The sequence below is a fragment of the Falco biarmicus genome, chromosome 3, assembly GCF_023638135.1.
Source record: "Falco biarmicus isolate bFalBia1 chromosome 3, bFalBia1.pri, whole genome shotgun sequence".
NCBI classification, from domain to species: domain Eukaryota; kingdom Metazoa; phylum Chordata; class Aves; order Falconiformes; family Falconidae; genus Falco; species Falco biarmicus.
In genome coordinates this window covers 31220178-31237282 of record NC_079290.1, presented here as the reverse complement: position 1 = coordinate 31237282, position 17105 = coordinate 31220178, and the positions used below count along the sequence as shown (strand labels likewise).

The following is a 17105-nucleotide window of genomic DNA, read 5'->3' as shown; positions in this document are numbered from 1 at the left end:
TATCCCTAGAGAAGTAAGCACCTTTGGGATTCACACTAATGGCACTAATTGAGCTCCAGCTCTCCTCTAAAAGTGTGCTGGCAATAGATATGTTGGCTTATTTGAACCCTGCTATGCCAGCTGCTGCATTTGGCTCAGAGTGGTTTCTGTTACTGAGACCCATGTGCCTAAAGCGAAGCCACAGTCTTGGAGCAGTTGGTGCTGCCAAAGTAGCAGCTGTGATCCTCCTGCACTGAGAGGCTTGAACTGAAGAATCTTGCTCAACAGCATGCATAATTCCTCTTGTATGGTGAGGAGCATCTTCAAAACAGAAGTGTGGGCAATATTAGCTCTCAAAGGAGTGGTTTTCCCCTGCCTTGCTGAACAATGTGCCTCAGATATATTTGAGGACAAATGTGACTATGGCCTTCTAGAGACAGGATTTCCTATGGCATAAGTCAGCAGCTGAAGCTTTCCTCAGCTGTATGGTTCCTTCTTTAAACAGTTACAGCTAAGCACCAAGATTAACAGCTCATTGATATGTATAAACAGTCACATCTTTGCCATTGTTTTCTGGAAGCAGTTTCTACCAAAACTTTTCAGACAAAGGATGGTGCATTGTTGTGATCTTCTTTATCTGCATAGTCTTGTGACTTTAAGGGGAGAAGACAACAGCTCCTGCAGCTCTGTAGAGATGCCCTGACTGGTTGCACTGATTACACAGATAATTGTGGTATAAAAATGGGTCTTCTAATTGTTTTGGTTGACGCTAAGCCTGAGATGAAACTACAAAATACTTCCTTCTCCTGGAGTAGGGCTTCTGCGTTTCAGGGGCGTGGAGAGGAAGGAGGAAGGGTAGTTCTTCCAGTACCTCTCTATCTAAAAAGATGCCTGTGTCTGTGAGGAGCTGACCTAGCCAAGGCTGAAAAACTGAGAGGAATGTTCAGGGCTGGGAGAGGCTAAGAAAAGATGCAGATGTCTGAGCAGAAGGAATAGCTTACAGTAGTATCAGCCCTTGCCAGCAGTAACAAAAGAACCTGGAGGAAGAAACTGGAAGTGTATATAATCTTGAGGGCTGTCTGCCACCCCTGCCCAAAGCTGTCAGATATTCCCTGCTCCCCCCCCCCGCTTTTACCTGAACTACTAGATTTCTATCTTTCTATGTGCTCCCACCATTCCTGTTTTCAACCCTCTAATCATGAACAACTGTGTAAAGGATTGTGATAAAGTTGTTCTTCCCTCCAAAACTGGAAGAACTGGCCCAGAACTTAAGTTAGAGCTGGCTTCAGATCTCTACCTGTAATTCTGGCTACTTCAAGGCAGCAGCTGCATGTGGCTAAAATGACTCCTCACAGTTGCGTATCCTGCTCATCTAGAGCTCTATATAAGGATGTAATTTTTTTCACCACAAGCTCACACCAAGCCTTTGGCTGGTACCCTTCTAAAATATCCCAGCCCATATTTGCCTTAAAATAATATTTTAAACAGTCATTTAACATTTGGCACTTCAACTGTATTTATCCTTGAATTTTAAAGATCACAAATAATAAATGTGGATTAGATCTTTCAATTCTGCATTCTGACTAGATTTGTAAGAGCAGGTTTCAACGCACCTAAGTGTCCCTGAACTGTAGTCTTTCCTGTAGGTGTCCCCTGTTGTTTGTTTTTTTAAATATAGAAGTAACATGGCTTGAGTTACAATGTAGCTTAAGTGAAACAGGTAAATAAACACAATGAAGTTAGCACAAGTGGGAAGAACTTTGGGGAGGACAGCTTAAACATGCTGATGATGGGTGCTTGGGTTGACTGATTGTACTTGACTCTGGAGATGAATATATTTGACCATTTTTAACAGCACAAACTATTACTGTATTGCTACTTCATGGGAGATCCAGAAACACTTGGTTTTGTCTGCCTTGTTTGTAGGGACGTCCGTCAGGAGATGCTTTTATTCAGATGAAATCTGCAGACCGAGCTTTTCTGGCTGCACAGAAGTGTCATAAGAAGACTATGAAGGACAGATATGTTGAAGTCTTTCAATGTTCTGCTGAGGAGATGAACTTTGTATTAATGGGGGGCACTTTAAATCGAAATGGCTTGTCCCCACCACCATGTAAGTTACCATGTAAGTTTTGCATGAGTCTTGCCAATACTCTACGCTATGTGAGGGTAGGTGTTGGAGCCGCTTTGTTGACTTTCCTTCTTGGAAAAGGAAGGAGTGTTGGATGGGGGTATTAAAATAATGTCTTTTAATCTTAAATCATCAGCAGCTTGCAATCATTATTTTTCCCTTTTGGGCATGAATTACAATCACTGAAGAACTACTTTAAAATTCCAGTGGCAAATTGCCCTCCCCTCCCTGAAACTTAACATGGCCAGAGTGAGCCATGACTCTGAAAAAGTAATTTGTAAGCCCAGCCTAGACCTTACAGAACTGTTTCCCATTTAAACTGATTGGTATTTACGCTTTTCATCATGGTGAACATGTCAAGTAAAAGCCCTTCCCCTTTCACTTCCAGAACTTAATTTATGAAACCATCAGCAATGCTGTGACCTCTGGGACTCGACCACAAATGTTCTGCCTATTGGACCACTACTGACTGAACTCTTTTGTTTATTTTCTTGTTGTTTGCACAGAATTGAGGCTGCCTGTGTGGGAATAAAATACTCATAGCTTTGGCCTCAGAGACTTGCAGCAACTGTATTTCATGTAAAATTACGCTTCTCAGAGCTACTAAGATGAACATAGACTTCTAGACAAATGTTTTGGGGAAATGCTTTAACAGCTTAAGGGCTACCTTACTGAACATATGTGCCATATAAATCTGAGCCTATGGGAAAAATAATACTTTGCTTCCAAGATCATGAATGGCAAGGTAGTCAAGTGGGAGCTTTTTCTCTGTCCCTCTATGCAAATGTATTGTTGGCTTGTTTAAAGAAGTGTGCTCTAAATCTTAGTCCGAGCTGCCAATGTGGCAAGCAAACTTCTTGGGTATGGTTCCTTTTGAGTGTGAGTAGACCTTCAGCTAATTCTTAGGAGATAAGTTTTCCAGGTGACTAGCGTGTGTGTGTGTGTGTGGGGGGGTTGTTTGGTTTTTTTTTTTTTTTTCAATGCAAGTATCCTTCTGAGCTGGGATTTGCAGCATGTGGTCCTATGTGTGACAGCTGTTCCAAAGAGGGATTGGAAGCCTCTCCTGAGAACTACTAGGAGAGATTCTTGGGCAGAGTGCCAAGCTTTCGGAACCCTTAGGTGGCAGTGTTCCCACCTCCAACTACGAGTGCTAGTGATGTATTCCTCAGATAAGCCCTTTCGGCTCTGTGTCACTGCTCCATCCCACAACGTAGTGAGATGCTGACTGTCACTTTAAGGCTCTATTTTTGCTATTTAGAGTTATCTAAAGCTTTTATATATTCATTTTCATGGCACTGGGGAGGGGAAGAGAAGGAAAAAAGTGGTAGAGGGGGATGAATTATCACTGCTCACATCTTGTTGAAACACCACAAAGTGCACTTTTGGTGGTTTTGTGTTTTTTTTTTTTAAATAAAACTTGGTGTTAACACTTGAAGCTGCAAAAGTATGACACTTCTCACTCTGCTGTTGATTAATTGAAGACAGAACTGTTTGGGGGATAGGGAGTGTCAGGATGAAAAGGTGTCCTCACCTCTGGGGAATGTTAGGCAGACCTTTAGCACAGAAGTTTCCCCCTTCACAGTGGAGGAGTCTCACACTTCTTGATTGGAGACTTTTTTAAAATCTGAGCCTAGTCGAGAAAAACTGGCCCCCTTTTCAGAAAGAAACCCTATTCCCAGAGCAAAAGGTAGCTTTTTGTGAGAGCTGACTTTGCTTTTGACTGGGTGGTATGGGCACAACAAGCTCATATTGGTGGCTCAGACTTATTTTCTGTGATGAGCAAGAGAATGAGTAGCTTGTGAAGGCATTTTACATATTGCAAAGTTTTTTCAGCTAATGAAGACCACATATATGTCTGAATTGAAAAGGTCCTAATCTATTTTCCATTTGTTCCCTTTAGGCCTTTCACCCCCTTCCTACTCTTTTCCGGCTCCTGCTGCGGTTGTGCCAACAGAAGCTGCTCTGTATCAGCCATCCATGCTCCTGAACCCACGAACGCTTCAGCCCTCCACAGCGTACTACCCTGCTGGGACTCAGCTCTTCATGAACTACACAGCATACTACCCCAGGTAAAGCAGAGGAGAAACCAAGCAGGAACAAAGAAGTCTTTTTGTTTGTTTGGTTTTTTTGTGGTGTTGTTTTTTTTTTTTCTTCAGCAAATGCAAAAGAACATTGACTGCTGTGCTAAAGGCTTGTGCTACCAAGAACAGCTTGTTCAGTATCTTGTTCAGGGAAACAGTTTCAGGATATCTAGGGATTTCCCAAGTTTCAGAGTATTTCAGGTAGTCATTGATTTTTTTATTTTTTTTTCTTAAACATAAGTCACACAATTACAGTGGGTTATTTTTTTTTTGGTTGGTTGTTTTTTTTCTTCCCACCCAACATTAGTCTTAAACTTGTTAGTTTCCATTGCTGTGCCTTCAGTGGGTGTGTGCAGCTCTCCTTCCCATGTCCATAAAGAAGCCCTGTCCCCTCTTTAGAATGGGTGGATTGGGATCTGCCATAATAACTTCTGAAGTTCTGCCTCTTTGTTTTTGTAATAAAGTAACTTGGCCTTTATGGTGAAAACTGTTTACTTATTTATAAAAAGTATTGCATTGAAGCATATATGTATTGAATGCATATGTAAAGCATAGAGGCATGTGTTCTTCCTGACCTCATAAACACTTCTCATAAAGGGCTTTGGGCTCTTCTGGATGTATTAGCCATCTTCTACAGAACAAAACCTCTTGATACTATTTGCCCTCTACAGTCATGAGGCCTTGGAAAGAGCCATGTTCCCTTTAAGCCATAAGCCATTCCTGGTCTGTCAGGAAACCTGCTAAAGAGCTAAAGTCTTCTATCAGATTCTGATCAGAATGCATTTTATCTCAAGAAGGGTCCAAATAGCTACTTATGACGTTGTTGAGCAATATGGACTCTCTAGTACCAGTAAGATAACACAGATTTTCCTATTACTTTACATTAAACCAGTATGTCTGTGAGCTGCCTGTTGTGACTTTTTTATTAAAGTGTTTTCTTCACTCATGAGTTAATTGCTATATTGCCTTCAATGTCTGTCTTATGGTTGTGATGTTACCAAACTCAGCCTCTCTAATGTAAGATCAAGAAAAATAAAATTCCAAACTTACACTGGCAATATAAAACAAGTTTCTCACTAATGGTTCTATATGTCATGAGAACACATTAACAGTAACATTTTGTGGAGCCTTTGCCATGTTGTACTAAAAGTGATGATAGACTGGCCACTGCAGGCTGAGTCAGGCCCTACAGAAATATCTCACTGAATGGGATCCCACATGAGTCCCATCACTGGCTGCTTGCGCGGTGGGTGTATATGTTGGTTACAGAATGATCCATCCCAAATCTCAGAATATCCCTTATGTCTGATGGTTGTATACTCTTCTTAAGAAACCGTTCCTGTGTGGCTTCTGTGCCAATTACAAGTAACTCCCTTTTCAAAAACCATGAAGTAAAGTTTCTGGAGTTGATTTGTTGTCTTTCCACGTTGTGAGATCTGGTGTTTACATACAGGGGTTTTTATCCAGAGTAAATGTTTGATCTACAGTCAAACTGTATGTACTCCAGTAAAGTAGCAATCCTTTGCAGCTGATATTTTGGGGTTTTTTTTTTGGAGAAAAAAAAAAAAAAAAGCTTTATTGCTTTTCAGGCAAGTTTCCCGTCCTTTGTAAAAAATGCAATAAGTAATTGGGTCCCTTTCACATAGCAATCGGAACTCTTTTAAATGGAGTTCTCTGGTTCTGAAATCTAATTCAGAAGAATGTTAAGTATGTGCAGCAGGAAAGAATGGGGTATCCTCTGTACTAAGTGGTGCATTTAAATGCATGTACATGGAAAAGCAATACAAAGCCGGTGGCTAATGATCAGACAATGGTTCATAAATCTAACTAGTGAATACTTATGGAAATAAGGAAAGTTTCTTTGACTTGCTGCCAAAAGCTTCTACCACTTGTGTTTTGCAAGGTCAAGTTGCTTTATAATAGCCAATTCCATTCTCTGCACAGTAATCAACATAGATGGTGGGGGGGAGGGAGGCATTGCTTTAGTCTTTAGTATCTATCAGAAATCCCTGAAATTCTCAGACTCTTCCTAATGATCTTACAGCTTTGGTGATGAAATCCAATGGTGTAAAGAAATAGATGCCTTCTAAACTATTAAAATAGCTTTAGTGAGCTCCTAATGAAAAGGAGGGAGAACAAGTTATTCGGGATCTGTTGGTCTTTGGTATATCTGTTCAGCTTGTAATTATATCTGGCAACATGTTCTGACAGCAAATCAGTGGTCTCCGTCTCTGGGTAGTTGCAGGCTTTTGAAAAAACTAACAATAGGATTCATAGGAGGGAGGAATTTCTTTCCTTATCTCATCCTAGATAAATAGGTGTGCTGGTTGCTGTATGTATGTACATTGCAAGTAATGAATAACTGCACTACTTGGCAACTGTTAACATCTTCTGTAGAAGCTTTCACTATACACAAACTTGAAAGTTACTGCTATGGGATATGTAGTTTTAAAACAAAATTAGATCCTGTTGTACATATTCAGTTCTACTGCCATTTTGATTGCTTGAAAGCAGTGCCTTTAAAACCTCTACAGTTTGTGTTAAAATCCATTAATTGTAGAAACACCCTTCAACATTGTTCTTTTTTCAACAATATTTTAAATAGTTAAGTCAAAAGAAGAGCTTCTTACTCGGTGGGTACTATGCCGGTGGGACATGTAGCCAGAAAATGGTATGGAAGCTGAAAACTGATGTGGGTTCAAACAAACTGGGTAAATTCAAGGGCAGGAAATTCATTGTGAGTTAGTGAATACACAGAAACCACATCTGGCTCAGGAAGTCCTTGAACTCAAAATAACTGGAAGAGTGTTTTTGGGTTCTGTGTCCTATGGTAAACTCTTGTGCTATTGAACCAAGATGGGTAGGTGAACTTGTTTGTGTCTTGAGCGGTATAGATACTGCTTGTGGGCATGGGTCTCTTACAACGTGTTTATAGCTGTATTCAGCTGGGCTGATCTAATAGTAGCTAAGTTTGGCTTATCTCCCTGTCGTTCAGTGTGTGTATAGCTCTCTCCATTGGAGTGATTTGGATTGAAAGGTGGTAGTTAAAGGCATGATTCTGATACTTGCTGCACAAGGAAATACAGGGTAATTTGTTAGTGTCCTTGTCTGTCTGCTTCTGCCTCTTCCTGCTATGGATTAGATAAGTTTTTTCCTCATTATACACTAATCAACTCGTGAAAGTATTTTATATATAAAATACATGTATGCAACATACATATAGCATTCATATATACTATGCATGCATAAAAAGTGTGTGTAAAAATAAAATGACCAGGGTTAAGAATAAGTAAGACTTTTTTTCTAATGACGGTCATTATGGAGGATCTGATCCATCACAGAACAAGTGAGGTACTTTATCTAACCTCTGTCATTGCTCAGATCCATATTGAAGCAGAATTAAGTTACAACAAGTTTAAACTGGCAAAAATAGGAACAAGTGGGCTGGATTAGGAGTGATACCATTCAGAGTTGCTGCCAGCAGCTTTATTTGCATATCCGTGTGTCTGGCTAACCAGCATCACTTGACAGAACTGGGTTAGGAAACAACCATATGTGTATTTAGCCTGGGAGATCTGTCACAGATGGAGAACAGCAGCAGCCAGAAACAAAACCTCTTCATCAGCTTAGTTGTACCCATAGCATCATAGCAATGCTCTGGACTACAGCTTTTACAGTGTAGTACTCTTTCTTTTCTATTTTTATAATAAGTATGTCAGCTTGGATTGCATGAGATCACATCTACAGTGAATGGGCTCACTGAGCATAAAAGCCTACTGGTGGCTTTTAGTTGCTGTCCAGCAAATGGAGTTCACATGTTTACATCGAGTGACAGAATTTGAGACTCTTCATTACCTATCCGTGCTCACGGCAAGCCAATCTCCATCGTGGATTTGTCAAAATAACCACAGCTCTCTAGTTAATGGCACAAACTTGTCACCAGAATGATTGTTTTTGGGGGAAGACTTAATGATTCACTTCTCTGAGTGAAGGTAGCTTGCCAAGGATTAGAACAGCAGGGATGCCTGTAACTACTACGGTATTTCATTGAAGGAGGAGTGCAGCAGCAGGGAAAACTAATTGTTGCATGCCTTCATAGGCTGTCATTATCTCTTCATTTGTAGGTTTTAATTAGTAGAACTGCCATGGTGTCTGAGAAGCAGCAGAATGCTAATGCTCTGATCAACTGATATCTGAGTATCAGAATAGTAAAATTATTTAAATTTAGAAGAAACCACACCTTTCTTCAAAGTTGATAAGCCTGTAAAAATGCTGATGCTGGTAACAGTGTCCAAGATTTACTCAACCCACCTTACAAAATGCTGCCATGAATGCTGCTGGAGGTGCTTCTGCTTACAGATCCCGGTTCCTTTTGTTCACTTAATATGCTGAATGATTTCATGTTCAGTTAGCAGCTCTTACTGTCACCTTCTGACTCTTCTTTTGCTATCTAGTAAAGCATTTGGATTAGTATGGGGGATTACTTGATATTACATCATCACGTGAGCTAGCTGCAGAGATCAGTTTGAGTATAGTTTTCGCTTTTGCTTGCTTACAATGCAGTTTGGTGAGAGAGAAGATCCCTCTGTTGTGCCTCAAGGCGCGTGTGTCAGTCATGCAGGTGGCTTTTGTTAAAACATTTGCAGTGATGGCCAGGCGATCTCGGGTTATTCAGGGCACAAAGGTATGTTGATGGATGCTTCTCAGCAGCAACCTTCTACTAGGGTGTGTTGAAAGTCCCAAGGAACACTACTGGGGCAGACCATTGCAGCCTTCTGTGGCAGCAAGCACTTCTGGCTCTGCTCCCATTGCTGCTTGTTGTCATGCTACCATTAACTTACACAGATGGAAGCTGATTGCAGTAGGCAGGCTGCTTAGATGTGGGGACAGCATCCCTACCAAAGCAGCTTTTGGTGTTTACAGGGGCAGAGTTGGGTTGATCTTGGAATAAAGCTCCTTGGAGCTGGTAACTTGTTTTTATTTTAAAAAAGTCTTTCCTGTTAAGAACATTGTCTGTGGTACTTGTTCATGATTAAACAGCAGTCATGGGGATCTGAACGTTTCTAGCTGATAAACATGACCTGATGATTTAGTGCTCGTACTTCTGCTATTTGTCACGTTATGTGGCCTTTCTTTAAATATGGATAAACATTCCAGTCTTGGAAAAAGAAAATTATTCTAGTTATGTAAATACTTTTTCTAATAGCGTGTCTACTTAGTTTTAGTGAACAAAGTACCATGTTAAAAGTTGAGTAATTATACCACAATTTACTAGTTTTTCCTCTCTCAAATTTTGTATGAACCACTTTTTTAAAAGCTTTATACTGAAGCTGCATTTCCGCCTGCTTTCGGGCTGCTTTCCAGCAATGAATGTTATAGGCATTACGCTGCAAGCTTGTGCATACATGCACATTATACCCATGCCCTGTGCCAGCCCAAGCACTCGTTCAAAATCCCTATTGGTCTCTGGAAAAAGATAAATTTGCTGTTCATCGTGTGTTGGGGTGATCTGTCAAACTTCGCTGAGGTTTTCTGAAGGCTGCTTGGTGATGTGCACCTGCTTTTTGCTGTTCCTCCTTCTAGCTTCAGTCAGAAGATCTGACTTTGGGGTGCGGCAATGCTCCTCAGGGTCTGCAGGGCTTCCTAGAGCTAGCAAAAGGGGAGGCTAATTTAATCTTGAAACACTAGTGGATGAGCCTGACAAGTTGTTCTTCCCTACCTCCTCCCTTTTTCTCTCCCATCGCTTTCCCTATTGGTATTCCTCTGAGTAGTATGGTGAGGGATATGTAGTAAGACTAACCTGCAATACAGGACCTGTCTTACAGTCCTGAAATTAATAGAAGCTGTCAATCAGTAGCCTGATGAAAGGATATTTGTTGTCACAGACCAGGAAATAGTTAATACTTAACAAACAAACAAGAAGACTTTTTTTCAGGACTACAGAGAACAAAGTCACAGGAAAAATAGGGATAGAAAATCTGCAGGGAGGGAACTGAAACCTGTGGATGGTGTCTATGTGTGTGTCTGTTCCTGTGTGCAAATAGTGCTGGATATATTTATGCTGCTTTTGACTGGCCTGCAGGATACTTGGAAGAGATCTAAAAACCTGCTTGCTTACCTATGTTGACTGCTCCCAACGCACGCCCAATCTAATATAAACCACAGCTTCCTTCTGGATATTGGTATCTGTTAGGCAAACATATAATAAAAAAAATATTAGGAAATCAAACAGACTGTGAACCTCAATGTTTCTATGTAATATTTTAGTGATGAGTGTTTGGGATCCCTTGTGGTTCATAAATACTGTTTGAATACCAGCATCAACCTTTAGAACATGTGAAAACTTGTTCCTGCATCCCAAACTGATTTCTGAAACTTAATTGTGTTTTATTTTGAGAGTCTTTGGAGAATGCCACAATCTCAGAAATATTGGCTGGGAAAAAAAAATTCAGTCTAGCTGTTGATTAGATCAAAGAAGGATCAATTCATAAGAAAAAAGTATGCATTGGGAAAGACTTAATATCATGTTTGATTTCTAGAACTAAATTGATATTAAAAGTTAAGGTCTTGCACTGCATCATTATATAGTTATATGCAACTACTAAGAACGGCTGTAGAAATCCTCTCTGACCCCGCGTAAAAATGCAAGTATGTGTTCCTGGGGTTTGTTTAACAAGAGGAGATGGGCTGGAATAGCTATTTATTTTGTATCCCTCCCTGGACACCTCTCAGTAGGAGTGTTCTTCATCTACTGATTTGCCATCTGGAGACATGACCGCTCTGAGTCACTCACTGCTGTTCCTCTAGGGGGGACAACCGCCTCAGTCTTGGGGAACGCAGAAGTGGCTGGGGGCAGACTATGTGCCTTGTATCAGGGAATTAAGAGCAGGCTGTGCCCTTAGCCTAGCCTGTTGCTGAAGCTGACTGTTACCTTTATCTCCAAGGTGGAGTTAGGAATTAGCAAGCGCTCGTAGCAGCTCAGTGCAAAGCCAGTAGGGTTGCTCTGAATAGCTGGAGTTTTAAACAGAGATGCCTGACTTCCTTAAAACAGATAAGGACCATGTAGATGTAGTTTAAAAAAAAAAAAAAAAGGGATGCAGAAGCAAGAGAACTGAAGGGGAAGCTCTTCTGCCCCACCGAATGCTGTCCTACCAAAGCTGAGAGGGAAGTATGCTGAGGCTCAGCAGCAGGGTCAAGTGGCCAGAACGGTGGGAAAGCTGTGCTCTGGGACACCCGGCCAAAGCTCTCATGGCCCACTACTGCAAGTCCTTGTGAGCAGTTGCTCAGCAAGGGCCAGGAAGGCAGAGGAACATCAGTTTAACAGCAATACCTTCCAAGGACAAGGGCCATCACCTTGCTTCAAAAGGAAGGCTAGGTTGCCCAAGGTATCTGTCTTGTTAGGTATTTTCTGGTAGCTTCATGTTTGGTTTTGGTGTGTGTTTTAACAGTGATGCACCTAACTAGGTATAGCCTTACTAAATTAGTTTATCTCAGAAAGCTGCATCATGATTTGGTTTGGGGGATTGGCTTTTTGTCCTCCCTAACAACAACCAACTCTGTAAACAAAGCTGCAAAAAGGTCTCTTCCCTTTCTCCTCGTAGGAGTTTTGGAAGCAATGGGGCTGTTTTCATAAGGATTCTAGAAAAAATTGAACTATTCTATAGCTTAAATTCTGTTGTAGTGTGTACTGTTTTATCTCAGATGTGCAAATCTCACTTTTTGGTAGCTTCAGCCGGGCTGGCCAAAAGGATTAATGTTAATGGCACTTTCCACAAAGCTATGCAGTCACAAGTAGCCGGGGGGGGTGCATCTTGTTCAATAAAGAGCAGATTTTTTTTAAATGTTATACATATATGTGTGTATTTAATAGTAGCTGGAAACTCGTATGGATTACCTGATATTTTAGCAAAGAGGATATTTGGTGGAACTGCTGAATCAAAATAAAGCAGGGGTCTGTTAACTAGCTACAGTTCTGTGGCAATTTGAATAAGGCTATGGAAGACCTGACAAAGAATATCAAAGCTTCCAACATCTACAAGCTATGACTATTCTTGTGTTTGAGAAGAGTTACTGGTTTTTTTTACTACCTGTGAATAAATGAATTATTGTGGCATTAATATTGCTTTAAAGCAAGACAAGCATGTCCTTCTGTGGCACTAGCCTTTAACTAAACCGTGGCAGTTGCCATTGACCACAAAAGATGCTGTGTCTAAAGAGTCCCTGAAACAGAAGTAAATAAAAGCAAATACTGCCTTGCTAGCATTGCTGGCAGCTGTGGAGAGCTCCTTCCTCAGATTATTTGGCAGGTAGTTAATGGAGAACACTGACCTGGAACTTGGATCCAAACCGTGGGTGGGCATCTGCCATGGATTCATCTCCTTACTGTTTAGCTACATTTAAAACTTTGCAGTTATAGACAGCATGCGATGGTAATAAGCTCCAAAACTTATTTTCAGCCTTCTTAATGTTGTAAGATGACCCCTGGATCTTGTATTTGAGAAGCTGAATAGTACATGGGTATATTGACTGTGGTAGTATTTTGTTAGAGATTAGTAAGATTATTAACGTTATGGGAAAAGGCATGCAGGGAACCATTAGTGGGAGGTGTGTTGTGATACATTTGTATGAAGATGCTACTCTACAGCATGAAATCTGAACTTCCCATTTAACTTTTGGACAGTAGGCTCAAAATTGATATAAATGATTGCAAGTGTCATTTTTGTCATTAGACCATCTCTGCTATCTAGTGGAGCTACCAGTGAAGAATTATTCACAAAGGTATCCAGGAGCACAATATTGTGGAGATAAACAAGTATTAATTAGAAGCAGTTCCTATGGAAAACCAGCTCGCTTTCCAGATGTGGATAGCTGCTAACTGTAGAAGTAGTGGTGTTAGACCTCAGTTGGCTGCATTTGCTTAGTGAAACCCCTTAAAGACTTGTCTGAAGGGAAACCATAAACATCTGTATGCTGTGTCCAGGAATGGCTGGACTGCTGGATTTTCTTGTTTGCCCACTGTGTGAGCTATCGCCTTCCATACTGCGCTATACGAAGATGACCCAAGGCTTTGTAAATAATGGGAACTGGGGAAGGGCAAGACTGATAGCAGTGGTGAGAACTCATGCTTGGAGGCAAGTGTACCTACTGGATTTAAAAGTTGCAGAGGAACTCATGAAATTGAGCTTTAATTTAGAGAGACTGAATATAGGCTAACTCGGTAGGACTTGTGTGGAGGGAAGGCTCCTCCACAAGTCATCTTGGGACAATGGCCTTTGGGCTAAACTTAATCTTCATGAATACCCTTTTAGCAAAGGATTTAAATGTAGATTTAAGCAAGCAAAGACTGGTAGCAGAAACTTTCCCATGGTATTTTTATAGCTGTGAGTTTGGAGAACAGAAGTGGAGGTGGTCTGGTAACTACCTTTTTAGTGAGGTTTGGCAAGGCTATCCTAGTTCTAAGGAATAGCATGAAAATGGTGATGGAAATAGGTGCTTGAAGTCATGCTCAGGAAATAAAGCAAAATCATCAAGGTGGCTTTAAGCAACAAGTATGGGCTTTCTTTGGGTGTGTGTGGTATTTTGTCAGTGGCATCCCTCAGTACTGGAACAACTTCAGGGACAAATGGCCTATGCAGATCTACCTAGTAGCGAACTTGTTAACTCTTGCTTCAGAGACTTTGGGAGTGCACGTGGCTCTGGCTGTACAGGATGTGTGTTTGTGTCTGATCTCACGTGACGTTCTCTTGAGACCAATCAATTGTGACTGCCAGAGTCTGGAGACAGCCTTCTTCATCAAGATACTGTGTGTACCCATGTGGTGTTAGGGGAGGCTGATTACCCTAGTCTGGTTTCTGTGGTTGAATTGCTTTTGATGCCATGGTGATGGAAGCATTACAAATGTCTAATTATATGGCCTGAACTTTGATATCTGCCCAGGGCTTTAAGAAAGGTTAAGGTCACATAGCCAGCTGCTGGCTCTCTTCTACACTAGTTTGGCTTCTGACTGCTTCTATCTTAACTTGTGTTTGTAGTATGCAGCAGAGGATGGACTTGTACACACAAGTGATCCGGCCAGGACAGTGTCCAAAGAATGGATTTGCATTTAAAGGCCCCAGCAGTTAGACTTCCTTAGAGAAGGTAAGGATAATGAACCCCAGGAGATGGGTTTGGGGGTATCATAGTGTTTGCTTCAGATAACCGCCATACTCCACGTAGTTTTTCATTTGCTGCCCTAGGAATATGGCTACTCTTTGCTCTGTCCAGAACGTCATACTGCAATATGTAAGACCTTGGCTACTAAAGCCATCATTTAATGGATTTTGACTCCCTCCAGCCTTGTTATGGGCTGCTGCTTTGTACTTCCCAGGGCTCCAAATGCATGCTGCTTCAAGCTTTAATATTAGTATTGTAGAGCATCCAGAAAGCTCCTCAGAGTCAGTTTTCTTTGAGGAGCCAAGTGCACAGGTGACGTTACTCTCCGAGCAATACATGAGGATATAGCATTGGTTAGGCAGAATGAGCGACTTGCTTAGGTGACTATACAGAATCCGATCTCTAAACCTCGTGCTGAAATTTTACATCAGCAATGAAGTAGACTCAGTTTGTATAACTGACAGCTACTCTCTTGCTTTTGTAAGCCTTCTGATCAGACCACTTCAGCCTTTCAAGCTTGGTTTACTTGATCTCCTGTATAGGAACAGTCAAAGGGTGAAGTCACCCAGAAAGCATTTGTGCAGAAAAATGCAAGTTGAACTGAAAAGCTGTGTATTGATGGCTGCACTATGTGCTTTATCATGTGCTGTAGTCTTAGAGGTAGATGTAGAAATATATTTATAAAAAATGCTTGTTATCTCTAGTGTTCTAAAAATACATAGTCAAAGTGATAAAATTTCTTTATGCCCTTTTCTTTCCCCTATTCCTTTTCTTCACCTTCCCTTCTGAAAAACAATGAAAATTCCACCCTCTTCATTCTTCCTCTTCTGGCACAAAGACAACTTAGCCCAGGATGTAATCCATTTCTGGGCAAAATCTTTACCTGCAGCATCACCTCACTGTCATCTGCTCTGAGTCACATGAAGCACAGCATGTGTAAAACCAAAAATTACCATCTCGGCTAGTTGGCCAACAAGCTGCCTTTTGACTGGGTTGGTAAAGCTAAACCCCACCCCTAAGACTAACAGCCTGAGGACATAGTTAGGTGCTTAGTAGCATCCTGGCTTAAACTATGCTGCATCACTTCCCATCCACCTGTAGCTGTTTGCCTATAATGAGCATTGCCATGTAGTGACCTAGGGTGGGGGAGTTGATCCAACTGGAAGAACTCATGGCCTTAGTCTTTCTATTTGTTTTCATCCAATACAGTTTACAGCACAGCTGTGCAAGTACTTGTGTCAGCTCAGAGATGGGAATGTAGAAGTGAGCAAAGCAGTCACTGAGGGATAGTAATGGCATTGCCATGTTCTAGTTGATTGTAAAACTTCACCTTAGCTAAAAGGTCCCTTAGTGTTGAATATATTCTGGCATACTCTTAAATGCTGTTCTCTCTAACAGAAAATGTCATTGAAATCCTGTATGTGTAAGGTGAAAACTAAAGCTTTTGATCCTTCAGTGAAGACTTGGTATTTTAGAAATCAAGAAACTAACATTTGCTTTTATCATGGTGTTCAGTGACCTGCACAACTTTTTCATGCAGATTCCCCTACCCTTTCTGATGTTTTGAACAAACACAGCAAGCCTAGATGGAGATTTTTGTATTCCCAGTTTTTCCACTGCTCAAGCCAATTGTGCTCGAGAAAAGTCATCAGAACTCTGGAAATCAGCAGATGGGCCTCTGTTTTAAAGTTAATGCACAGTTTTCAGACATGCGCACATAGATCACTAAGCCTTTCACTGAGAGCAAGCCCCTGAGGGCTGCTTCTTGATAAAGAAAGTATTAAGCTGCTCTTAGCACAGGAATAGTTTAGCCTGAACCTACAAAGTCTGATCTACTATGTTCTCTGAAATAACAAGTCTTTTTTTACCTAATTTTGCACACAAAGTTGTTCTTTTTTAAAAAAGGAAGTATTTTAAGACCTCTAATTGTGCTTCTGACATTTTTATAAAAAAACTTGTTTTCTTGTCTTGTACATATTTGTCTAATCTGTGCAAAAGAAGCCTCTGTAAACTTTGTATACAGGCATATTTTACACAGTGCAGAAATAATTAGGAATGTAAAATGGATTATCTGAGTAAGAAATGCTGTAACTTTGTAAAAATATAAGTGCAAGATGTTAAATGCTTTGTCTCAGATTCTTATTTTGTATGCTTTCCATATGTACTTGGGTATTTAAATTTAAAATGGTTTACAGGAGTAGGCATTTTCAAACTTTGATCACACTGCTTAGTCAGAAAATGAGAACTGCAGTTCACATATCTCCCATGATACTATTTTATTTGTTGAACACCAAGCAGGGTAGGTAGAACAGGAAGTAGAACAATCTCATATTTAAGAGAAGGAATTTGATCTGTTGTAAGACCCAGGACCTTGTCTGCTTTAAGGGGGGGGTGAGGTGTTTCAGGTAGGGACAGTAGTTTGCGTTAGGTCTCTCTGAACTAGAGCAAGTACTCTTTGACCATAACTCAGCACCACAACTGTCACTCTTACCAAAGAAAGGAGATTATGTACATGCTCTTACTTAAACTCATGTCTTTTAGCAGTCTGTGCTTTCTCTGCCTGCCCTGGGACTGGACTTCAGTTAGGGGTTAGAGCACAGCATCTTTCCATGGCAATTATACTTTTTTTTTTTCAGTAAAAATAATGAGGTGAGGAAGGAGAAACCCTGAAATAAAGAGATTTGTGAGACTAAAGGTTGCAGATGGAATAGGTTCTCTGGCATGTTCAAAATTAATATACAGAATTCAGGATTGCAAGCCTA

At 40.8% G+C, this 17105-nt stretch overlaps 1 protein-coding gene across 3 annotated transcripts in view; it reads left to right on the top strand.

Annotated features, from left to right (window-relative positions):
• Window positions 1–16893, top strand: part of ESRP1 (epithelial splicing regulatory protein 1) — a 34901-nt gene extending 18008 nt beyond the window's left edge. Inside the window, exons 12-15 of one of the 3 annotated variants that reach the window (XM_056333062.1) lie at window positions 1906–2104; window positions 4011–4179; window positions 14223–14328; window positions 15859–16893. In XM_056333062.1, coding sequence (XP_056189037.1) covers window positions 1906–2104; window positions 4011–4179; window positions 14223–14313 — 459 coding nt within the window. In that variant the 3' untranslated portion in view covers window positions 14314–14328; window positions 15859–16893. The remainder of the gene's footprint in view (window positions 1–1905; window positions 2105–4010; window positions 4180–14222; window positions 14329–15858) is intronic. The other 2 variants (XM_056333064.1, XM_056333061.1) reach the window with 2 other exon arrangements.
• Window positions 16894–17105: the final 212 nt, after the last annotated feature.